The sequence below is a fragment of the Corapipo altera genome, unplaced genomic scaffold (genome assembly GCF_003945725.1).
Source record: "Corapipo altera isolate COAL_440 unplaced genomic scaffold, ASM394572v1 47, whole genome shotgun sequence".
Taxonomy (NCBI): domain Eukaryota; kingdom Metazoa; phylum Chordata; class Aves; order Passeriformes; family Pipridae; genus Corapipo; species Corapipo altera.
The window spans coordinates 2,045,263-2,071,821 of NW_020884897.1; the positions used below are offsets into that span (position 1 = coordinate 2,045,263).

The following is a 26,559-nucleotide window of genomic DNA, read 5'->3' on the forward strand; positions in this document are numbered from 1 at the left end:
TGGAAAAGCTCATGGAAATATTTCTGGCAGTGTGAGTATGTGTAAGTATGCTTTGATGAAACAAATGTGTTTTGTTTCTGTCTGGGAAAGGTTTGGGGATGAGATTTGAGTCCTATACTAAATGTTAGGTAGGGAGCAGATATGTAAATTGAAACAATATTTGGAGTTCTTCAATCTCAGACAATAAACCCCAAAAGGTTTTTCCAGCTTTTCTGTTAATAAGAGAGTTTGATTAGGGCATTTCATTAGACACAATTCCTGCTACAAAAATTGCCCTCTCTTCCATCTAGTCACTGTTATTTGCTTAAAAAATTACATAGCTGAGAAAACAATCAAAAGTATTGTCATATGTAAAAGGCAGATGCCCATATTTTGGCAGCACTAACAATATGAACTGCATACCAATATCCATTAATGTTGAGTGATTAAATCAGTGCAAACATTTAGCTGTTGATGGATATGAGCTACAATGAAGCTGCAATGGAATGAGGATGGTTTCTGCACCTGTCAGTTGGTAGTCATCACCTGTGCCACTGTGACAGTTTGCCTGGTCGTCATCACACTCATCCACGGGCTTGCCTTCAGAAACGGTTGGGACAGCAGTAGGAGCTGAAACAAGATCCAGTCATTCAGTTAAAACGTGCTGGAGAACCAGAATGCATTTGGCAGTATCCTCTTGATGAACACCATATGCTGTCTTCGCGTGTTCTATCTGAGGATTGAAGCAACTCTACCTTGCAGGTTAGTTAGCATTTCTTTGGAATGGGGAGCATCTGTTCTGACTCCTGTACTAAGGTACTCTGATGTATCTGAGATCAAGGGCTGAGCAGAGTTGGGCAGCAAAGCCCCGGACTCTCTATTCACTGGCTAATGAGTGTTTATTGCTCCTACGAAGGAAGAGTGAAAGGTTGGCAAGGCAGAATGAAAGTCTTGGGGGATTGTGTGGAGGGTAGAAACCCCATAATTTTATTGCTGGCCAAAGTGCCTGTCAGTGGGCCTGTAGAGAGGAGCAGCATTGGCTCATGCTCAAGCTGGTAATTCTCCAACACCCACCACATTGCTGAAGAAACCCCTCTGCAGAACACATGTAAGAGAGGAAATGTCTGAGCAGAGTCCTGGTAACAGTGGCAGGAAGGCAGTGTGATGTAGAATCACTTTGTGCTCAATGAGGAGACCTGGAAGGAGTTTCTTTTGTTTTTTGTTGAAGTTATAAATAAATAAGACATTGGTGATGTCAGTCATCCCTCCTGGCCACCTGCCTGCTTCTTACTGGTGATGACTTTCTGGTAGCTGCTGCCTAACCAACAGAAGTCTGAATTCTGTTCGTGCAGTTAAAGCTTCAGGTTTGTGTAAAATGCCAGAAAATACATCTATAGCCCAGTATCTGCAAAGCATACCACATCTGGAAAATCAGAATACAGATATTTGGTGTTGTGTTTATGTTTTATGCCACACGTATAGTTCCCTGGCTCAAGATAAGCACTCTTGGAATGTGATCCAGGCTTTTGTCTGTTCTCACCTATTGTTATTTTCATTAGCAATCTTTTTCACTCATTATAAGCTATGCAATAATGCATGTCCTTTGCAGATTCATCTTTTCCCTTCTACTGCCCCCAGCTCCTGCTGTCCACACAAGATCACATACATTGACTTTTTGGCCTGAAAATGTCAGGAGAGGTGCTAGTTTTTGAAGCTGCTATATCCTGGGATGAAACACGCCTCTTTAAGACTCAGACCTATGCTTTACAGGTTTAATCTACCCCAAGTTAAAGAAAAAGTTCTGTACTTATTATGAATTATGCAGAGCATTTGTTCCTCACATTGCTATAAAAAAACCTCTGGGGAGGGTCCCTCTACCTTCCTATATCCAGTTAAGTTTCTTACCTTGATCTTTGTGTCCCTGTATAGCCTCAAGCTTGCCCACACCTCTGCCATCATTCCATATATGCCCCTCTGGGATGCTTCAAGCACACAAAACTTGCCCTTGCTCATTAGTGCTGGAGAGCTAATTTCTACTGCTCTCTGTGCTAACCTCCATGCTTCTTTTCTCATCTCTTTTCTTGCTCAGTAAATCTCAAGCGACTTCTCGTCATTCAACTTTCTCCTTAAGATACAGTTATACAACAAAGTTTTCTTATTATGCTTCTCCCATGGGTAAATGTGAACTGACCTCACTTGTGAGGTCACACGGGTGACCTGCAGGTGAGCGTACATCAAAAGTACACCACAGAAGAAAGACAAATGCAAAAAAAGTGTCCCAGGGAAAAAAAATTGTACTTGCTTTTGCAGTTTGCCTAAAAGCAGTCTCCTCCATCTCACTGAGCAATGTGTTCTTGTAAGGTGGTCCACAGACTCACTTCTTGATGTCTAGGTGGCTACAGGAGCCCTGTGGCTGAAGGACTTTGCCCATAGGTTGTTAGTTTACATAAGGCAGGTGCTGGGTTTTCTTTTTTCCTGATCAAGTAGCACAATAGTCTGCAGGAACTAAGTATTCCCACAGGAAATGAGGACTTCCTGCAGGAACTAAGAAGTATTTCCAACCTCTCCACTTTCCGGGCCAAGTAAAAGCATACTTATTCAATCTGGCCTTCACTAAAAAAAACAACACAGAACTCCTCAGTTCTCACAGCAAATGCCTCCCACACTTCCCCCTTGGGGGAGAAATGGTGAGAAACAAATGGAGGCAGAGCAGTTGCTTCCATTCATCTTGGGAGCCTGTTCCGCTACTTCTATACGAGGTGTCATATGAAACCCCAAATAACATGGTTTGCTATTCAGTATGTTGTTAAACTGGGTGGTTTATAAGCCTCATCACTATACCATCACTCACCAGACAAAATTGTGAAATTCGAATAGTGTTGCTTGTAGTTCTCTATGAAAGTAAATAATCATTGTTTATATAACAAGAATCAAAGCTGACTTCATGTCACAGTCCAAGGATAAATGTCTAAACTTTGCTTTTCCTGGTCTTTCATCTTCTATATACTCTTGCAAAACTGAAGCTTGGTAAGGGACAAAGAGGTCCCCTTTACCCCCAAAAAGGAACAGCACAGACACTGTCCAGCCAAGTGATCTTTGCCCACCATAGTTTCTGGTGTGACTTTCAGGTCCTTTGAAGGATAGAGGGATATAATCGCTATATTTAGTGCAGAGCTCCCTGTGCACAATCAGAAAACATCTCTTACGGGGTTGTATTGTGGTAACATAAAATTAAAGTTCCTGTCTTTATTCTCTCCTAATAGTTCTATGATTCTCAAAAGTATAATAATAAAGCTGCTTAAGGGAACGGAAAACCATGTGGAGAATATAATCGTGATTCAACAAAGGAATGGGAAAAAAAGAATAATACTTGTGCCTTGGGCATATTCAAATGTCTGCAGAGAAGGAACTGATTAGGCCAAGAAACAGCACTAATGGCAGTCATGGAAGTGAGAGTCCAACGTGCTGCCTGTGCAGACACAGCAGCCTTCTGCAGTAGACCACGTGGAGAATGTATTTATGAAAATAATAAAGTGCATTCATCTCTATCAGAGCAATTACCTTCGAGTTCACAGCCCAGCAGCTCCATTCGCAGCCCCAGTCCCCCGTGTGTGGCTCTCTCAGGGTAGACACGGATGAATCTTGTTGATACAGGTTCAAAAGTCCTCAGTTCAGGCGTGTCATAGTTGGTGTTGCCTTCAAAAGTCTGCAGAGCATGACAAATACTACTTGTTAAAAAAAAAAAAAAGGCAAAAGCTATTTTCAACACTCATCCTTTTTCCTTCATTCTCCAGTCTTTGAATTAGGTGAGCAGTAGGCCAGATTCTAACTGATTAATAAGTGGCAGGCATTCCTGTCCTGAATGAGAATGGAAAATACATTGTTAAAGCTTCTCAAAAAAGTAATGCATTTCATTTTTCATAAACTCAGCAGCAACCAATCCATGAGGGTCATAACAAGAGCTGAGTGTTTAATGAGACATGTTTTTAAATGATGCTCTGATCTGCTGTTTAAGTGGGTGACATTTCCATCACTTCTCAGGGAAGAAAAATGGTTGAGGTGAAGATCCTGTCACCTTTTAAGTGGTTACAATAATAATCCAACTATTCAAGAGAAAATTTCAATCTGATTTCCCCCAGTGACAGAGTTTCACAAGTTGTAGTTATTTCAAAAGGCATAAATTAAACTTCAGGAGCAGTAGCTGCAAGAGTTCTTCCAGTGAGCCTGCTATTGAAGAAGAATAAAAAGAAAGAAAGAAGAAAGCTGCTTCCTGACAAAACTGCGATATAATCCAACGGGCAAGGTAGGTCAGCAAATGTACATTTCAGACAAAAATCTCTTCTCTGAGTTACAATCTGGGTTCTTCAGACATACTGCAACTCTCAATGGCATTTGACTGATACCTTCAGCTTCTCTTGTCAGTGATCTTTTGCATATAGAACATGTTATAATTTTTACTTATAGCAACACCTCAGGTGCCTCCAGGAAGATGATCAATCCCTAGAATGAATTAACTGAAAGAAACAGTCCTTGGCATGAACACTTCATAACCAAAGATAGGCAAAACCAGTTATTTTTATTTTATGGTAAAAAATGTCTTCAGAATATCAGGTACAGAAGACTCTAAAGTACAAAATATGAAAATGTATATAACTATGAAGTAAAAGTAAAGTGTTCTCATCCTTTTCATGAATTAGGAAAATGGCAACACACTAAAAAACATCTTTGAACTGCAGTTCAAATTTGGGATTAGAAGCACTACTATAGGAAACTTCTAACCCATAGCTGTGAAAACTGAAGCCTTCTTCAGGAACAAACTATCAGATGCTCTTCATTTTGGATGGGAACAAAACCTGGCCTGCAATGAACTCCTTCTACTGATCTGGAACAGAGAAAACAGATGCCATGGAAAAAAGCTGGCTCTGTTTCCCAAGGCACAAAATCAGCATACGTAGACATGACTGTGACTTGTATGTTCAGTGAAGTCCTAAAAGCCTTGCTTGTTTTTACCTCGGCATTGCGATCCAATGGTCCACAATCCTTTCTGGTCATTTGTTATAGAGTGCACACGGCAAAAGCCAATGGTGATGGTAGACTATGACCAACTAAAATAACTTCAACATAATGCTGCTTCTCCTACTTCCTAGGGAAATTGCACCTCCGAGGTGCCTTCAAGGGGCACCAGCTGACCCAGTATATTGCCAGTGCTTGTTAGACAGTTGTCAAGAATCCACGTGTAGAGGGCCTGTCAGACCTAACTGACGTGGAATTGCATATTATTGTATTTGAATAACAATATAGTGCAAATGATCAGAAAAGCTACCTACCACATGAGAAAGAATGAATGCTGTTTTATGTATACAAAGTAGACAGACACATGTATCTGAGGAATCCTTGCTCCCTTTTTAATAGTAGTCTTAATAGCAACATATAATAATGAAAACCGATTTATAAAAGACATCACTACTGGAGTACTGACACATAGACATTAGAACTCAATAGGCATCTAGAATTATATTGAATCATTGTCCTTTGTAGCGCAGAGCTGCCTGTGATTCAATTTTGACTGTTCATTTAAAACACACCGATATTCTTTGTGGGAGAGGAGGGAGGAGTATACAGCAAAACTTCACTTTGTGAGTGTCTTTTATACAGGCTATGACACAAATTGCTTTCCTTCCCTACAAAAATAGGTTATAATAAATAATAGTTAAACAAAAGAGAAGTTAAACTGGTGAGAGGAAAAAAATTCTGCCTAACGTATTTTAAAATCAAAATAAACATGGCAGAAAAATTTTAAAAGGATGTTTCAAATGGTAGGATGTTCTGAAGTGTCTTGTACCAGAAATGATGAGAGGAAGTGTAAAAACCAAAAAAACTCCAAAACCAAAAAACCAAGCCAAAACCAACCAACCCTGTCCCCAGAAAAAGTGGAAGGAGGAAAGAAGTATGACATGAAAATGGAGTTCTGCGTGGTAGTTTGGGGATTTGTGTTTTTTATTCCTTTGAGTGCTTGAGCTAGGGTACAGGGGAAACATTTTGCACACTCAAAAATTGCTGAAATTGGGTCAGCCAAAGAGGAAGGAGTTATGGTAGTCCTTGTGAAAGGAGCTGCAGGCATGAATGACAAGATCGTGCTGAGAAACAAGGTGATGTTTCACCCTTTGGACATATTCTATTGTTTTGTTTAGCCTGTCAGTGCTCTTCCTTTTCTTAAAATGCAGTTGTTTGTTTATTGAAAGTCATGACTTTAACCAAGTGAAATGACGTGTTTCATTTCATATAACAGGGCTGTTTCTAATCCATGTTCCTGCTGTGACTCATTATATCATGCTGTCCCATCCAGCTCTACTCACATTTAAAAATACTACATTCCAGTATTAACATTTTAAATCCATCAGACTCACAAATCATGGGATTTATCTGATTCTCTTTAAAGAAAACTTGTGCTTTGGAAGAAAGTTTATTAAATATGTTGAATTTTGAGGAATGATTATAATTATGCCACAAGAGATTAGAATTCCAGCCCTCTCCATTCCATTAATCTTGAAAGTTAATTTATGGTAGTGATGAAAGCTAAGGATGGGCTCAGTGCATTAGTTAGCACACTAGTTTTCTTGTCAAACTCTAACTTCTGACAATGATGGCAAGTGCCTGTATTAGAAAACAGAAAGCCATGCAGCAGACGGCGTGCTGCTTTGAAAGCATATGGCATTATTTTTTTCCCTCGTTGAGCCACAGTGTAGAAGTACATGTCAAAACAACATCTATTTTAGAACGAAAATGGTTAGATCCCATTGTTGATTTACACTCCCTTCACACTTTATGATGAAGTCAAAACTCATGGTAACAAGAGAAAGGAGATGACTGCAAAGGCTGAATCCGTTTAGTTTTAATCCTCCAAACAAATGATAAAAAGTGAGAAAATGCAGACATATTCAGTGCGATTAAAACAGGAGAGAATGAAGTCCAATATTTACCAAATGTGCCTGGAAAAGCTACATCCATGGGCCCACTCAGCTTTTCCTTTAAGGAAACACAGGTTTGTCCAATGGATGAGTCTGTATAGCAAAACAGCTTTTACATCTAATTTTCAAACTAACACAGATGAGATATGAAGCAACTCTCAGGATTTCCATCTGCCAAGCACCACAATGATTTGCCTTTTGAGGGTACATTTTGGTATGCAATTCCCTGGTCATCCCAGTACCACAGCACCAGAATGCCTACTCATTTCTTCAAGGAACTGCGTAGAAAGACTAAAAAACGAGTTGCGCCTTTTGAGGCAAAAATGCACTTTGTGAGCAATGATAACAAAATTGGATGGAAGATTAAAATAAGATTTGGTATAAACAAGCTCAACACAGTGCAATTTAGATCTTGAAACACATACATGCAAAGACAAACCAAAACAGGTACATTCCCAGAAGCTTTTCTGGGCCGCTCTCATTTTCCTTGGCATGTAACCCAGCAATTCATTTGGTCCTCCTCTGTAAATGTCTTTCAGTTTCTGCTTAAGCCTATGAACCAGCTGCCCTTTATTCCCAAGCAACTGCCAAGATGCTTCACTTGTGACAATACAATAGTACTTTTCACTCGGGAGGGGATAACTTGTCAAAAACTTCTTCACTTTCTTTTGGAGGGACTTGGATCAGATCATTACAAAGAGCCTATGAAATTCTCAGAGCAATCTATAGGCAGTCCAGAAATATGACAGGTACTCCATTGAGTTAAATAACCCCACTCTTACTCTACAGCTCTGACAAAAATAGATAAAAAGAAAAGTAATTCAGTATCTCAAATAAATTTGTTCACTTTCAATTTTAGCTTGGAGTTTAGTTTTTTAGAGTAGACTTTTAAATCCCATTGCATGAGATTTTGCAGTAACCTGGGGGCCATGGAAGCACTAAGTTGTCAGGAATCAAGCCTGAACTATCTGTTGAATAAGCAAAACCTTTGCTGCCAGAGAGAGGCAAATGTCCCAAGGCCAGCTCTTGCCCTCAGGCATGGGATGGCTCCCACAGCACCCCTTCAGGATTGCTGCCCTTGGAGTTCCCCTGCTTGGCTTCATCCCAGCTGTGTGCCTTTTCTAAGGTCAGAGACAGATACATAGAAATGTAATGTAAACTTTTTTTTTTAATGTAACTTTTCTTTAGTGCAGAGTTTTTCTCCTTACCTTTATCTTTTTCTTGCTGGAATCCATAATCATTTTCCAATCTGATCCATTGTTGCTGTACCCAATTTTGAATTTTTTCATGAACACTTTGTTTTCTCGGTGCTTGCCTCCCTGGACAATTATGCCCCTCACTATTTTTTCTTCACCAAGGTCTATTTGAAGCCATTCATTTGTGTATGGGTGAGTAGTTGGTGGCAGCGCCCAACCTGAACGACTTGTTATGAGCCGAGCATTTTCTGGGATCCAGTTTCTATCCACTTGAGTAGATGCAGTAATCTGAGAGTCAGGAATGAGCCCAGACACCATACCCAGCATCCCAGAGCAAGGATAATCTACAGAGAAAAAAAAGCCTCAAATCAATTAAATAGTTAATCTGAACGAGCAATAAAACAGAAACAGAACACATCAGTCAAATCAACTATCATAAGTAATTACTTATTTATTTCTTATATCCAAAAGAATCTATTTTGATTTGTATATAATTTTCATTTGTTCAAACTTGCACATCCTAGTTTTGGCAGGAAGTACCAAAATACCACACGTATTTTTGGCTTAGTGGGAACCAAAAGGATCAGAAAATCCTATTCTATTCTTGTTTTCTATTCTTCTTGCTAAGGCAAAGAGTGCGGGGTCATCTGCATTTGTGAATCTTTCCCTAGAGAAAACTTCTAAAATCATCCAAAACCTGGGTGCAGATTGCTTTATTTTGGTGGCATTGGAAATGGAAATCTTCATAGATTCTGTAAAATATAATTTTATTGCTGCATGTGAGATTTTCCTATTGTATTTCCTTGGTCTCTCAGACTTTTTCAGATGAAACAGAAGCTAAATAGTTGCTTCTTTTATGATCCTAGATGACAAGGAATGAAGATTTCCAATACAGAATGTAACAGCAGTCCAGCTGACATCTAATCTGAAAAGACTTCATAGAATGACCTGGAATTCTCTAACAAAGTAATTAGTAATCTTATTTTCCTGCTGTAGGAAAACCAGTCCTAAGAAACATTTTCAAGACTAAAGAAACCTTAAAAGGAAAAAAAAAGCCCTAGAAGTATTAAAAATTACTGCAATGAATTATGTTAAGTGCTAAAAAATGCACTAGAAAAATTAGCTTTGTAAAATATAATAACTCATTAACATTTTCTTTCATCTATAACTTGTATTTTTACTTTACATATAAAAGCATCTCCATTTTGTAGGAAGTATAGGAAACGTAAAACTAAAAAAAATTTGATAGGCAACTGTGTGATATAAAGGAGTTACTTTCCAATACTTATCATTATTGACTATAAATACCATTGCTTGCATAGGTTTCAGATCTGAGTGTTTGTACCTCACAATGCTTCTCTATCTAGTCATGTAAATTTGTTCCTTGGGAAACCTGCTGAGAATTACCTATGAATAGCAAGCATGAGAGAGAGAGGGACTGGGGGGTTAGGAAGGAAAAATAAGATGGGAATTTGCAAAGTATCTCAGGTATTTGCATGGACCTGTAAAGTAACTGAAAGGAAAGTAATTAAACCTAAAAGATAATGTCAGAACAACAGTCAGATAACACTAAATGTTTGGGTTGTTGTGGTTTTTTTTTTTAAATTTCTAGATTCAGACCATACTGCAGATTGTGAACACACATTTCACTCATAAAAATAAAACTCACAACATAAGCACAATAAATTCCCTTGATTTTATAATTCTTCTCAACACCTACCTGTTATTTTGCAGCCATAGACTTCAAATCTCAGTGAAACTCCATTTTCCCAAGACACAGGTCTAATTCGCACAAACCGGGTTAAAACTGGTTTGGCAAAAGGTCTGTAAACAACATCAGTGGGATTGCTATTCCCTTGAAACACCTTTGTGTGGAAACAAAAAGTATATATATGTTAAGCTTTCTCTTAAATGTTGTTTACAATTCTGTGTTTTACACATAGTTATGATATAAAGTCTAACCAGGGTTATTTTGTGGAGGCTGAGACAAAAGACTTGCATGGGAAACTCTTCCCTAATCTCCTATCACAATTTTTGCAGACAGATTAGCTTTCGTTGGGGAGGAAAAATGAAGATGGAAGGTGTTAGTGATACTAAAAAAGGTGTTCCCAATGCCCAGATCTATATGCAGGAATGACATACACTGGTCTTTGTCACCCAAGGACTTCTGTGTCCTGGAAGAATCCCTCAATGCCCCATTAGGGCAGTTTTATCTCTAGTACACTCGTAGAACAATGCAAAAGCTACAGAACCTCAGGCTCAAACTAAAGGTCTGGATTTCAATTAGACCACACAAAAATCCTTTATGGAGTTAGGATAAAAACATATTATTTTACTGTCCTTGGGCTTAAAAGTTTTGCAGAGGATATCATGCAAACCTTGCTTTGTTAACCTCCTGTTTACAAATCCTTTTCAATAAGTACTCAGAATTTTTTTTTCTCCCTGCATACTGAGATGGAAGTCTATTTAAAATCTACATAACAGGCTTTAAGATTTTCCCTGCATCCCCTGAGGCTGGCAGTCAAATTAAATGAACAATGAAACTTCCACAAGAAGGGACAGGATTGGGCTGTGCTTTCATGTTGAGGATCCTGCAGACTTGCTCCTTCCTAGCAGAGCTGAAACCTTGCAATGTTCTAGTCCAAAGAAGGTGATTCAGCTTCCTGCTTCTTCCTCACGTAGGGAAGACTGATTTCCTGTTGTTTTCTATGGATACAAACCCCTCTCCTTTTATGGGACATTTCTCCCATTTCTTACACACACTGTCTACTTTCCTGTTTGTTACTTACTGTAACTGCACTAATTTGGATTGGTGACCAACAGCACACAGTTGTCAACTCATCAGGCTCAGTTACATCTCAAGTAATTTAACGTCTAGTAAGAGATTTTAAATGGAGCTACGTTTCTTTTCAGCAACTTTTTTCTCTGTGAGGACCTCCTGTAGTTTTCTTGAAGTTTGCATCTGACAGAGAAAATGAGGTTTTTCTCAAAAGTACACAGCTTCCTATAAGGTGTTAGTGAAATACTAAGGTGAGGGTGCCTTGAAGAGATCTGTAGCTGTGAACTTTTAATGGGAATTAAAACATTAGAGAGAGAATGGTGCATGGTTTTTTCTTGTCTCTATCAACAGCAAAATATTGCCATTTTAGAAATCTAAATTTTTTATAAAGCCTTTGGACAAGTGACACAGGTTTAGGAAGTGTTCTCATTAATTAAGGACAGCATGTGCAAGAGAAACTCATGTAAAATACACTCTTGGAGAGTTTACAAATGAAGTTGGTAATGAAAATCAGGCATGGTCTGATTTTGAAAGAAGCAGTTGTTCATATTACAGAATCCAGAGCCAGGAAACCATGTGTCTCATACCAGCCACAGTGCTGGCTCCTCTTGTGACTTTGGGCAAGTCAGTTATTTTAGCTTTACATATCATTGTACAGTGCCCACATTGTGGCATTTGACCTGAAGTTCCTGTAAAACCAGGATAATACCTATCAAAGAGAAGTTTTCAGTATTTATTTTTTTATTGTTTTACAAAATGCTTCAAAGAAGAAAGGTGTATATGTTAAATACTACTACCATTTTGATTAGATAAATGTGGACTTGGCAGAGCATTTACTGATGAGTCAGGGACAAACCAGTAACCAAATATTTAAACCTAGACAGCATTACACTGATAGAGTTTGATATTGTACAGCTCTTCTCTGTCTTCACAGAAGGGTCACAAAAAACCTGTTCTGAAGGGAGGGACCACCAAACCTTTCCAGTTGCATCAGCCCCTGGCAGCCTCTGGGGATGCTGCCTCCAGGCACATCCTGAGCGAGGTGGGAAGGAAGGCACAGCCTCACTGGGGTTATTCATGTGAGAGCTGGAGTAGAACTGACTTCTCAGTAATAAGCTTTATGCTCACGGTAGCGGATAATGAAGATTTTCTTACAAGTGTCTAAAGCTGTTTCATTGGGAGGTCACAGAGAGCAAATGTGCTGATAAATGGAAAGGTGATAAAAATCTATAAGGATGGAAAGATGTGCCTAATCATCTGCCTGCATGACCCCCATCACTGAGATACTTGGAAGTCTAATAAAGCACTAATCACTTGCTAGCACTCCTGCAAGACAGCATGGCCACGCACAGGGAGCTGAGACGCTGACACGTTGCATATCCAGAACTTCACTGTAGATAACAGAGCAACACATTTTTTGAAAGGTTCTGCATAATGTTTTTCTCAAGGTCACAAAGAAAATCTCTGGCAAGCTGGGAAAGAGCAGAACACTCCAGGAAGAAGAAACAAATCAGTCAAATTATGGTGAGTTCAACAGATAAGGCAGCACCTTGTACCATTTTCAGCTGCTCTAGGGTTTGCATAAACAATTTCTGTGGCCCATCACTGTTGAGACAATAGCTGGCTTTGGATTTGGCAAATTGTTAACCCTGATCAACCTGACTAAACCTCTGATACCTTACTCCTCTTTTTTAAACAGCTGATAGTAACTAAACAGTTCAACAGACTATTTCTTTGCTGAAGAGCGATAAAAAAACAAAAAAAAATACTTACAACAGGTTTGTTTCCCTCCTTCAGTGTAATCCAGTCCTCTCCATTGGAGCTGACATCTACACGATATGTTTTCAGATAATATTCTTTCTTTGTTTCTTTTGAGATGGCTCCTTGGGTCCCAATTCCAGAAACAAAGCGGAGAAGGCCTAGATCGACCTGGGGTAGAGAATAATTCGGGATGTGAAGACAATCAGTTCAGAGGACAACAATACTGCAGAAATGGCACCCCTCCACCCCACCATGTTTTACAAAGATAATAAGGATTTTGTGTGAAGGAAACTGCAAAATATTGTTGATAATAACATAGACATAATCGCCTGTTTTGTAAACAGTGCCATCACAGAAGATGGGAAAATTTGCCTAATTAGGCAGAAGGGTTATTCACATGTCAGAGAATTCTCTTCTCTCTGTGAGGGAGCAACCAGAGACCCCATCAGTGCAAGTGGGAACCAACAGACTGCAGAGAAGTTACTAGAGAAATTCCCCAAGGACCAGTCTGGTGAAAAACCTTACTTAATATTTTCATTAACTACCTTGCATAGATGCTAATGAAATTTGCTAAGGACACAAGTCTGCAAGGCCTTGTCAATACAGAGGAGACTCATGCAGTGAGAACAGAGTGACCCTAAGGATTGCAGTATTAGAAATCAGATGAAATTTAATAGTACAATGTCAAAGATGTGCACTTAGGGAATGATAACAAGAATTCTGCTAAAACTCAGGAAATTGTCGCTTGCAAATAGAAGAGAAGAAAAGAATCCCATGATGTGTTAGTTAGTCACAAGAGAATTACAAATCACTGTGTGATTTAGTTAGGAAAAAGGCAAATTAGTTGCTTTTACTGTATGATGTATTTGAAGAAAACAGAAAGAAGCATTAGCACAAGTGCAATAATTCTGTTCCAACTGTCAAATGTAGTGGACTTCTATCATTAGAAAATAATGTAATTTTGAACTTGTTGGAGAAATGAATGGCATGGTGTGCACACAAATGTTCATTAGAGGTCTTCACTCTTTTTCACTCACTCTCTCTCTTTCTCCTTTACAAATGGACAAGTGACTTAAGCTAATCTTGCTCTCGCCCCCCCGGTTATTTGCCATCTAGATCTTTTCCTCATCTAGTTCATCATGTGGTATCAAAGAAATATCAGTATATTTGGGAGCATGATGTGGGGTATAGGAATACAACTACTAAAGTCAGTTCTGCTGGCAAAAGAAATCTTTGTCTCTGCACAAGTCCAGTTGCCAAACGGCTGACACTAGACACAAAACTTTCTCATATTCAGGTTGGTGACTACAGCTTTGAAATGCCTGACATTTCTGTACAGCCCTTTTTTTAGCTGTAACAACAAACCAATTAAAATCAAATTCTTCACCCTATTTCTCTACAGCTAGAACCTTCTCTTTGTTTCCTAAAGCAAGCCATTTAATTTCATGATAAAATGACACTATTCACAAAATATTAATCAGAGTAATTTATCCCCCTAAACTTCACTTGTCCAGAGATTAGTAGGATAATAATAGGTTGAATTAACCCTTATCAAGTGAATTGTCCCATGAATGTCTCAGGCTTTTTCATTATTTCCAAAGTAAACAGGAGGCAGAATATATGTGTCCTGTGTCCCACAGGCATCCTTTTTCCTGGATGTATGTCATATATCCAAAGGCGCTGGAGCAGTTAAATCAACATGCTCTGCATTCTCTCCCAAAAGGCTGAAGGAAGTGGCACTGAGGACAGAGTGTCTGCTCTCTCAATGCCCATGTCATATACAAGGCATTTTGGAGTCCTCCAACACAAGAATAGCAGCCTTGTGTGTGACAGATAGAACTGGCTTTCAGGGCAAAACCCCTGTCCCAGTTTTTAAGGCTGGTAAAGTCTATATGTAACATTTTTAGAGCCCTTGTCTTTTGGGGTGAAATACTGCAACATTTTGTTTTTGTGCGATTAAAAAAAAAATCAGACTTAAAAAAAATAAAAAAAATCCCAGCCTTACAAAAACAATCAAGTGATTTAAAGCAACTGGAGAGTCTCAGATGTTAGACTGTTGCAATCTGAAAGTTAATGGGGGAATCTGGGCATCATTGCGCTGAGCAATCTCAGCTTAACTTCAAATGCTCTCCAAACTGTACTCTGCTGATTGTAAAGTGTGCTGCACTGAGTTATGTCCAATACCTCATTCACTTCCAGGCTGAAGTGCACTTGAAAATCTGGAAGTCTGAGGGAGTGCAGAGCTAAGTTATTTAAATGATCTGCTTCTCTCACAATTTGAAACAGCTCTTCAGTTTTGAAATGATTAGGGTCCCAAGCCTGTACCATTCCAACTGATTTGAAATTATTCTAGTAGGGGCTTTTTAATATACAGCAAGTACTTCATTGTGAATAAAGTCAAGCAATGGCCTATTACAAGAGTTCTAGGTATTTGAAGCTGAGTTAAAATTTAACATTGACGGTTTAGGGAAAGGTTTGATTACTCAATGCCTGAGCTAACAATTGCTACCAGTCACAGATCCTTCAGGTGTCTCAGGCTCGTCGCATTAGAAAACTTCAGGTCCCCAGATTTTGCTTGGTCCCAAATTTTGGGATTCAATACACCTTCTTAACTCCTGGGCACCAAATATCCTACAGCATCAATCTCACTGCCCAGGGCTCAGTCCTAAACACACAAGGGATATAGACCTCTATCTTCATGTTGAAAAGATGGCAGGATTCTCTCACTGGGGGGGAGAGAGAGACTCTGAGAGGACCTTTAATTTATTGCCTACAAGCAAGGAAGGAAAGGCATCATCATTAGCACTCCTGCCTTCAGTAATTGACATAAGACAGAAACTACAGTAAGACAGTACTGGAGGAGGGATGTCTCTCTTCTTGTTAGGGAGAACTCCTCTCCAGATAGATGTGGTCTCTCTGGATCAGCAAATCTTTACGTGCTTCTTGAAAACTGGAACTGTGTTAGTAGCAGTCCTCTCCTGGAGTGCCTGGAGTCTGACAGCTGTAGTGTTCAGCACAGCTTTAAACCCCTTGCAAAAGGAAGCTGTAACCTCAGACTTGACACATGCCAGGGGCTGTTTGTTCGCAAATTGATAGAGAAAGAAAAGAATAATATTTCTCCATCAGTGTTATTTTGTGAGAAAGGAGCAGTGCAAACAAGAAAGCTGAGGCTAAGCAGCAGAGAAGCAGAAGGGTCTCTTGGAGTTTTCAGTTCTGTGTCAGTGAAAAGGTCCAGGAGAGAGGTAGGGCTTAAGGCATTTTCCTCCCTTTGATAGTTCTCTGCAGTGGCCTCCAGAGAGGCACCACTCCTCTCCAGGTGCATGCAAACAGAATTGCAACACTGAGAACCCTTCTGTTGTGCCTAAGTATGTTTGCAAATCAAGCTCTAAATGTATTACTCTTCTTCTCTAAGTAAGGTGATAGAAATTAATTATGTAGAAGACTATCTTGGAAACTGCATGACACATTTTATTGGGCTGTTAAGCTCACTCTCATTAATCACTTGGTGATGTATTTTGGTTTTTGTTTCAATGTCTTTTAAAAATTTGCTTTCTATAAAATGTAAATATTGTCCATAAAACACATATTCTAAATGTCACAGGAACTGCTCAGAGTAGAAATTCAACCATATCAACTGTATTAACACTTGGAACCTGAAGGTAGCAAAGTGTGGCTGTGGTAAGACACAGCTCTTCTCCATGTTTTCCAGACGAATCAATGCAGGGGGTAGTAGCTCTGGAACGGCTGTGTGACCAAACACATAGGACTTGGTTTACATTTTGGAAACTTATGTTTATAGAGATCAACTCTCTGTGTAAGTTCCAGTCAAAGGGGAACCTCCAAAGAAGGTCCAACTTTTAACATGACCAGAGGCTACCCGTTTTTCTCAGATCCAGGCTCTATAGTAATAGATAGTAACACAAATCCTTAATAACTAGCTTTTTGTTTTGGCCTTCTTGTTCTTTTTGTTTCAAGAACTTGTGTTTCACATTAAAATGACTGTGGAGAGAGGTGGTGATGAAATTCAGTACTTTTGAAGATGAACATCAAATGCATTTCCCTGCAATTATTTGACATTTAACTTTCTGCACATATGATAAACAAACATCTGGTATTTATTTTAGAGAACACAAGCGATTTTGTATGTTACCACAAGCTGTATGGCTGTGATCTGAGATAGGCAGATGTCTCCAAACCTGAAATACTGACACATTTCATTACCATGACCAGAGTTGCATCTTTGACTAACTGCAGTACATTGCTAGTTCTTTTTTCAAATTTTCATCACTTTCATTCTGATTAAAAAGCATATATCTCTTGGAAAACGATGCCTTAGGGTCTTATCCAAAAACATAGCCTTTGATAATTGCTTGTGTTGCAGTGTGACTGTCTTTATTCATAAGTACAACTGTGGGAGCAGAACTGTCTATAGAAATGGGCCTCTAACTTAGAAAAAATGAGGAGCATCTCAAGTGTGCAATTTTTTTTTCCAGGAGAGAAATGTTCATGTAGAAAAAAGCCTCTCTTGTTCCTATTTCTGAAATTAATTTCTTTCCTGCAAGAGCATTTTGCAAGGCACTAGCTACATATGAATTACTTCCTCTCTATTTATTCTGCAATATCTTTTAGCATCCAGGAGAAATATTTTTATTGCTGTCTTACTGTTTCCCAAAAATGTTAGTAGGTGACACATTTTAAGACGTAGATATGCAAGGGATGGCATATGCATTTTACTAGAGACCAGTTAAAGAGAAGGAAAAAAATAACATTTAGCTCTGTACAATGTATCATGTAGCAAATCTTAGCAAACTGCTGGATAAAGAACAACACATGACATACACGGCTTGAAATTAATATTACTGCTTCCTGTCATCATACATAACCATGTCGACGTATGGAAGACCTTATTTTCAGAATGAAAATCTGCCTCGTTAAATAAAATACAGTCACTGAGGGAACTGCAGCAAGGGAGCAGTTTTGCCAGCTTTTAACACTCCTACTGTAGGTCTGTTCAACAGCCTGAGAAAATAAAGGACCGAGTGCTGGAGTTTGATTAACAACAGGAAGCTTTTTGTTGTGGGCATCTCTTGTGGCTTGAAAAGCTGTACAATCCATCACTTGACACAACATACCAAAGTAAATATTTTTAGAGAAGCGTGTCATTTCCCTAGATAGCATACAGTGCTCTGAGTCAGATTAACTATTGTGATGCTTCACTGTTCTTCTGTCAAATATTTAATTAAGCAAGAGTTGATATTTTTTTATTAAGTATTGCTTTTGATTTGACCAATCATGCTTCCTCAAGATGTATATACAACTAAGACTTAATTCCTTTACTTATTAGATTACAATGCTAAGTAAAAATGGCACAGGCTCTAGTAGGAATTCTGAAAATAGTTTAATTAATTTGGTTGGAAAATTACTTCCAAAAGTCTTCATCCTTGAAATGAGTAGTTACTACAAGAGCACAACTCTGATTATTTACAGGGTGTAAATATTCATCCTGGGTTTAAGTGAAAATAGTTAAGCCTGTAAACTATCTCAGATCTTTGTGCAAAATTCTCAGTGATACTTGTGGCAGATCCATAAAGAAAGTGCGGAGAAAATATTGCTGTTATTAAGATCTCTCCTGAGTCACTGAAGTCTTTCTCATTGACCTCGACAGCAACATCCTGAGAGCCCCAAAAGGGAAAGTAGTTAATCACACGCTTAACTTCTAGTCTGTGCTTAACAACTATCCCCAGTCAGTGAATGTTTATGTGACTTGGCAAAAATGGAGAAGCATGAAAGAAGAGATGAGCAAACATTCATGCCAAAGCAACAGGAATTCTTGGCAGCAAAAGGGAAATGAACTTTCTCTAGCATTTGAAATATATATTCCTCACAATCTTGACCTTCTGCTTAAGTCCTTTTCCACAGCAGAAAAAAAACATAAGTGTAAAGATTCCCTCAACTGAAAACAAGGATTAGAGTCAAAGGATGCTATCATGTTGAGCTACTGATGCTGGGATTGCAGTATTGAGTACAATAATTTTTTTTTAGAAGCAGATCAACCAGTTTCTATGAGAGAGAATTTAAGATAATGATGAAAAAGTGTGACTGATGAACATAAGATAAACTCAGTCATCATTATGGAGCTGGTTCAAGAAGGAAAAGATGCAGAAAGCATAAGAAAACTGAAATCCAGAAACAAAAAGGAAAAAAGAAAAGACAAGAAAATAATGAAAGAAAAAGCCTCTCTGCCTCTGACAGAGAAAAGATAATGCTTGTGTGGGCTGTGTTGCATCTGGATTCATGGCACATTCTCCCACTCTTATGTTAATTTTTTTTGCATAAATCAGAAGCAACTAATTAAAAAAGAAATATTTAATTCTGACATGTTCTTTGAACTGGTGTTCCATCTGGTTCTGTTTGAATAGTAAAATCTGCTGTAGTCGTAAAAATTGGCAAGCAGCACTCTGGTAAAGAGAAACAAAAGAGACTCAGTACAGCAGGTTAATACACTAGCATTTTAACTGGAGACATTTCCAGAATTCAGCAAGCCAAATTGCTCCAGTATGGAAACTATAAAGATCAAATGTGAAAGAGAAATGCTGCAAGTGGGCCGGGAGCAGCACTGACACTGGTACACGAGCTCTGTGTGATACTTGTAGTGTAGGTCTTTGAAGAAGCTTGGTTTACAAGCAAAGGCAATGCAATGCTCCCCTGAAATGGGCTCTCTCTGTTGTGTGAAATGCATCCAGTGCACATGCAGTGATAGGGAATGATCCTTATGTTATTCATTTGCAAGCTCCACCTTTTGCATTCAGGTGGTGCTCTGATACGACACAACTGTTATTCAGAAGACTCAGAAAATACCTTTTTCTTAATTTATTTTTCTTACTTGAAAACTACTTAAAACCTGAACACCAAGATACAATAAACTCTGATAACAAAGGGAGGAAAATGCAATCGTATTGGGTTTTCTATAGGCTCTGGGATCTAAGCAATCAGCATCCTATGCCATTCAAACCCTCTCTGTAGCAGTGAAGAAAGGCTGATTAACTCCCAGTGCTGTAGAAAAAGATTGTTTTACATCTTTCAGGAACATACCTTGCTGTGAAATATTACTTCTTTAAAATGAAAACCTTTGCTTCGGCACTACATTAACTTGCAAATGGATAACCTAAGACATGTACAATGACTTGGTCAAAAAAAAAGGGGGAATTTGAATGGCCCCTTTCTCCAGCTAAGATACTTAGGAACCCTTGCTGAGCAATAAATGAGTCAGGAACGTAATACTTTTAATTAACATTTTCTGAATACTTATTTGTAATTTACATTTAATTTTAAACTTCAGCTTAATCCTGTGATCTGGAATGAAGACAACTATTTAGTGCAGTTTGAATGTGACCTTCCCCGGTTTGTGTTAGAAACTATAGAAAAGGGAAACTCTATAGCAATACTTGCAGAACTACTCTTTTCTGAGAAAAAGGCATAATTGTAGGACTTTCTTTCCCCTAAGTGTACTGAGCAACTAATGCACAAATGGGAAACAAGTAATCCAAAGCTTCTCTATCAGACTTCTTCACATGTGAATAACTAGGGTTTGGGTAGAAAACACTGAATTTTGCCTATTAAGTTCTTTTGTAGAATTTTTTTTTTGCCAGCTGCTGTCCTGTTAAAATCAGAGGGTAAAGGCAGAAAATTATTACTGATTTATAATTTTGGTATTTTGCATATAAGTAAAATATTACATGTGTAAACACACAGTAATAACTTCTGCTTCTTCCTGTTTCACAGCATACCTATGCTAATGGCTAGGAAGCTGTTAAGCAAGGGATGATACACTATGCAAAATTAAACCTCTGCTGTCTCAGACAGTACACCTTGATGGTGTAGGTAGATCTGACAGTGCAATCTCTGTGTTCAGAGCCAGTTCCACTGAAATAACTGGAAATAACTACACTCAGATATTTTTGAAAGTTCAGACTTTGGGTTTTCTATAAAAAATCACAGCAAAATCATGAAAAAGTGCCAGTGTCTATGACATAATACTTTTTAAGCCTAATTTCACTGGCAATTGGAGTAGGCGTATAACCTGTGTCACATAGAAATGTATGTATTTTCTTGTGATCAGCTTTCTCATCTTGGAAAATCATCACAGTCTCTTTAATTCAGTCATTCATCCACAGCAGTCTGCATTCATTTATTCTCTTTTAAATGGAACTGTCAGTTTTGTTGCACCAAAATTCGATTTTCTATTTCATACACATTGTGTATGATGATTTAACTTACTACTGGGTCACCAAGCAAGCCACTACTTTTTCAAAGTATGAGTTTCTGCTACCTTCTCGAAAAACATCAGGTAGCTGCAGTTAGATGATGTGGTGAGAGTACTGTAAATGTATGGTGAAAACTGAGTGACAGGCTGCACATGCAAAGATTATTCCACTTTTTCTGGTATGTCCCTCATAGCTCTGAGGAAATGCACAAACAGGTAGATGAAATACTTCTGAAGTTGTGATTTGGAAGTCCTGCTGCTGAGAGTGGTACTCTTGTCCTGTGCTGGTGGAGGAAGGGGGACAGTAGAAGGGATGGCACAGGCCAGTGACTGCCAAGACAACTTCCTTCAGGCGCTAAAACAAACCAGGGAGATTGTCTGTCCCCAGCTTTGCCCTTCCCTTAGCAAAACACTCAAACTCCAGCCGCAGGGATTTCATTGTCAGGGTTTCTCTGGCCAGCTAATGATGCCTGGTTTGTGTACCCTCACTAGCCTATCTAAAAGTTACTCTATCTTCAACTATGTAAAGAACAAAGCGATTGATTTTTAAGTGCTGTGGTTTTTTAAAATAAAGACAAGGGTGTATTTTCTTAGTTAAGCATATCATGAAAGGGGGGGAGCACTCCTGTGGACAGGTAATTTTTAAGGCCTGATAAGAGCACTTAAAAATTATTCTGTGCTATGTTAACCCTTCAGCCAATAGCTTCAAGTTGGTAGGATTTGCAATGGAAGAATCTGCTCCTGGATCTGTTAAAGCTGAAAGACACTTTAGTCTTTAGTACAATAATCTATAACCTAAATTTGACCAGTTAAAATACACCCTGGTTTTATATGTGATAGAGCAAATTGATCCTTTCATCAGCTTCTGGGGATCAACACCAGAAATGAGTTTGGTCTGAAGTGTTCAACAAAAAAGCCTGCAATGAAGAGAAAGACCAGATTATACAGTTACAGCTGGTTGGTGGAAGTTATGTGTAAACAGTGCTTCTCTGATGAGAAGCCAATTATTCCTGAAAACAGAGGAACCAAACCTCAGCTTAATGTTTGGTCAACTGTATTTTCTCTGCTAGTAGGTTTGTTTGTCAGTCAGCTTTGGAATTTATTCCAATGCCTTTTTAAAGACTTTTTTTTTAAAATCCTAAGTGAAAACATTAGAGGTAAAGCCAAAATGAAATGAAGTGTTTCCTTTTTGAAATATACTTTTTTTTTTTTTTTTTGAAAGAAGACGAATTGCTTTCTGAAGGGCAGGTATTTACCAGTTGGAAGAAATCTCATTTATCCTTCCACTTTACCTATTTTGCTACTGCTGTGAAAATGCCACCTAATGGGTAGAACAGAATTAAACTGGGACAGAAAGGCAGGATGACAGAAAGACAGGGGAGGCAAATAATAGCTCAGCAACAGAAAATCTGGAGCATGGATGCCGGGATGGGGAAAGGCCCATAGGACTCATGAACTCTATAGCTTCATACTACGGTGCAGGTGTGGAAAGAGTGAATAAAAATGCATAATTGTCTCTGCAAAGCACTCAGCAGTACACCTATCATCTCCAGCCCAGGGTCGGCCCCGTGAGAACAGAGACCTTTAGCTCAGTAATAACTCTGCTTATTATAACACACCTCAGCTGTGCGTTCCTACCCAAGGCAGTGCTTCTCGCCACTGGCCTTAGCCACTTAACTTCTAGCCTTGAGCTTTACCTCACCCTCACTTTGACACCTGCCTAGTCTTGTAGATTAATTATTTCTGCTAGGCTCAGAAAAATCTCCTTCTGAGACACCTTCCTTCACATCTGCAGAGGGTTCTGGCTGCGGTGGAGCAGATGTGTTGCAGTGCCTGGTAGCTGGGTGGGCAAAGCTGCCTCAGACCCCACGGGGTCTGCAAGCCATCTGGGAGAGAGCTTCCACACCATGTAGAATGGCACGAACAACTGATTCTTTTGACATGATGGCAGCTTGAAAATCAGCAAAGTATAACAAATATTCTGAGTCAAGCCAGATGTGAACCCAAATAATAGAAAAATAAAAACAAAAACAAAAGAGGGAGAAGAATAATTTTGTACAGAATTTTTCACAGAATTTTTCTGTGAAAGTAAGTAAAAGTACAAGCTGTGATTTAAAAAACAAAACAAAACAAGCCTGTGGCGGTTAATTTAAAACTAGTTTTAGTTTCAATTTAAAGATTTTAATTTCTTTACCTCCTGGAACCAACTAGTGAAAGTGGGGTAAATCTACAAAATTATTTTAGTAGTTGCTGAATCAGTGTTTTTGCTGGACACATTTTTAATTCACTATCTCAGCTCCAAAGGACCATATGTCTTGCAGCCGTGTAGGGGATGTAGGGCTGGACTGGGAAGTGGATGCATAGGTAATTACAGAGCTATATACAAACTACCCAGATCTCTGCATAATGGATCCTCTGAAAGAACCGAAACTATTATAATGATTAGGCTGGTAGTGGAAGCTCGGAGGGGCTCTACTTCTGCTGCTCCTCCATATGTTGCATGCAGGATTGCTTGAAGCCACACAGGACTCCGCTCTGTATTAGGGCTGATGCTGAAACATGTCAGAGGGAGGTAGAGAGGATTTTACTCTAAACTGCATTTTGCACCTGCACTTCTGGAGCAATAAGGCTGCCAATGGTTTTGCACAGTTCTCTGAGCATCTCTTCAGCCTCCCCAGAGTGATAAATCTATGGCTGGGAACTTTCTGGTACTAAAATAGCTCTTAAAGCACTTTGAATAATCAAAAAACCTTCATACTTTGTAAGGCCCTTTTATTTCTCCTTCTCCCTCTTGTCTAATTTCAGTACTTGCCTTTGTGAAACTCTACCATTTATTCCCATGTCACAGTAAATAAAGGTACGAATGTATCCTGCTGGGTCAATTAACCTCGGTTCTGTGCTGTGTCACAGTCTGTACTGGCTGTGATTTCCAGAAAGGAATATTCTTTTGTCATTCTTTGCCCATGTGCAAAGCATGTTAAGGCCGTTAAGATAACTGTAACACTTTTCCACACAAAGCTAACTCTGCTTTTTGTGATTTCTGGAGTGCAGTTATGAACTGTAAAATGACATGAACCAAATACTTGTATTCTAATGACTCGTATTCTAAAGTGGTAGAGAAGACAAAGGACTGACAGTTTTTATGCTTTCATGTCAGTGTGCTCCCTAATGATGGGCAAGCCCCACCACAAAGCCTCTGAACTCTCAGGCAGTCCTTCAAAGGCCAGGAGAATTGGGAGGATGAGATTTCCCAGTTTTCATGTTATTCTATGCAGTAACATGATGCATTTCACTATCAAACTCCAAAAGAAACAGAAATGATAATAAAAATAACAGGCATTGTTGACTTCCACTTCCTTGAGCTTTCATGTGAAATATTTAGATAAGCTAGCTTGGTAAAGTCATCCTAAATGGCTGTCTGATGTAAGAATAAACCTGTTAATTAAACAAACATAAATACTGCCTATATTTTTAAGTGAATACCTGATAAGGAAATAAGCTACAACACCGATAAAACGTCAAGACACTAAATGATGAACTGTGATTATTTTCAGAGGTGATATGGGAATAAACCTGTATTAATCTATATACCAGTATATATCAGTGATGTTTGCTCCTGGGTTTCGCTTACAAAGGAGCAAATGATGAAGAATGTAGGTTAAAATGTAAAGGAATGAAGACAAATGTGGAAGGAAAATTCCACCCCTCTCAATTCTAGTGAAGTAGTGTATACATAGAAATGTTTTAAATCGATGGGAGTATATTTTCCTTCCACAGGAGGGAGAGTTAGTGTTAAGTAAACAACTGATATTTCAATCAATGAAGGCAAGGGGGATCTCCCAGGTTGTTTTTTGAGACCTACTCTTACCTCTCTGGCCTTTCTTCAGACCCCTAAATGCTGCAAGAGGCAGAGGGAGAATTTTGCACTGGATCAGCTGGTATTCCTAGGGCTTACTGCTCTAGAGGAGTAGAATTACTCTGCAGGAGTTGAAGGTGCCAAAGGGATGGGTGATGGAGTGAAGACTGGCAGGCAGAGGCCAGAGGGAGGCAGACAAAACCTGCTGCTCGTGCCAAACTCTGAGTCTGGATGTTTGCATATGATACCAGGTCTGTGCCCCGCTGCAAACTCCAGCAGTATAAATTTGGGCTGGATTAGCCGTTTATGTCAAATTACCCAGAACACACAACAAGGAGTTCACCTTAGTGTATGGCCTTATGTCAGCTGCAGAATGACAGATAGTACCAAATTCAGAGCGTAATGTCTATTTATGTTAACCCCCTGTTAACCTTTTTGAACAAATTTGAACTGGCAGAGTGTGTTTATAGCAGAGTAGTGCTTTTTGGTTTATGGCTGCAAAGTTTTGATCTGATACTAGGATTCTTAAAACTGGATTTATGGTTTTGTCCAACCCCAGACATAATATGAACTGAAGATCTCGTGTTATTAACAAACATGCTTTGCTCTCTGGGCAAGCTGGAGGTCTTGCTCACTGTTACAGGATAAGAGAAAAATTGTGCCACCCAGAAACTATCATCCAGCCTCGTGGGAGTGTAAAGATTTGTGTTATATGCATTATAAGAAACGTTTTGATAGAAAACATACAGATCCTGCAGTAAAAGTACCCAGAAGGTGTTACTCCTTGTGAGTTTGAAAACCCACACCATTATGAGGATTGATGGTAGCAGAGGTTCCCAGTGACCCTGGTAATAGGCAATCAGTCTCCTCTCAAAACCACACACACATGGGTTTCAAGTATCTTTAGCTGAAGACACCTCTCCTGGAGCTCCCCTGACTCCTGTGCTGCCCTGGGCGCTGCTGCCCACAAGCCATTGGGGCATCCCTGAGAGGCAAGGGTTTGCCATGCACAATGGCTTGGAGCTTCTGCTTAAAGGATTCAGAAATAAGATGCAAAGTTCCCTAAATATAGAGATTTTTCATGTTATTTTTTCAGATGAGTGTAAACGTAACTGCTGTTCTTAAATGTGAACATTAAATCTACTCTGTAAAAACACAATTACTGCTGCCATGGCAGACATCAGTTGTCCCTTTTGAAGGAATGCCTTGAAAATGCAATCATAAAATCCCTGCACGTTATGGATTTCATTAACATTGTACTCCCCTAGGATTCCCAATTGCACAATAACAGGAGTTCTTTAAATTTTAAATACCACAGACAGGAACAATTTCACTAAAACCAGATGTCAAACCCTCGCATGGGCCTTCTTACTGGTTCTAAGCACTGAAACTGGCTGGTAATTGATACCTATTAACATGTTTGTTGTTCGGATTACATAAATGGAAACACTATACTACTTTTCCTGTGAAAGGATACGTTAATGAGGGACAATGACTTACATTGCAATGGCAGTTCTCTGCTCTTGATTAAATTAAAGGTCTGTTTTTATTTTTTATTTTAGATTACGCTGTTTCAAACTGAAGGGCAGTCAAGTGTGCGAAACATAAGTGCAATAAACAAGTAGGCTGAGCTTAAGGTTGAGATGTTAATAACAACTCATATGACAATAAACTGCCTTCATGCTTATTTTTGGTAGCCTTTGCCTCATGCATATTGTTATTCCATTCATATTGGAAAATCCACAGACTTTATTAAT

The 26,559-nt window shown here is 39.0% G+C and overlaps 1 protein-coding gene across 3 annotated transcripts in view; it reads right to left on the reverse strand.

Annotated features, from left to right (window-relative positions):
* NRP1 (neuropilin 1) overlaps nt 1-26,559 on the reverse strand; it is a 112,719-nt gene that overhangs the window by 21,068 nt on the left and 65,092 nt on the right. For 2 of the 3 annotated variants that reach the window (XM_027648432.1, XM_027648431.1), the window contains exons 8-12: nt 12,696-12,851; nt 9,864-10,008; nt 8,156-8,487; nt 3,541-3,685; nt 526-609 (exon numbers count right to left, since the gene is read on the reverse strand). In XM_027648432.1, the coding sequence (XP_027504233.1) occupies nt 526-609; nt 3,541-3,685; nt 8,156-8,487; nt 9,864-10,008; nt 12,696-12,851 (862 nt within the window). Of the gene's footprint in view, nt 1-504; nt 610-3,540; nt 3,686-8,155; nt 8,488-9,863; nt 10,009-12,695; nt 12,852-26,559 lie in introns of all 3 variants that reach the window. The other variant, XM_027648430.1, reaches the window with a different exon arrangement.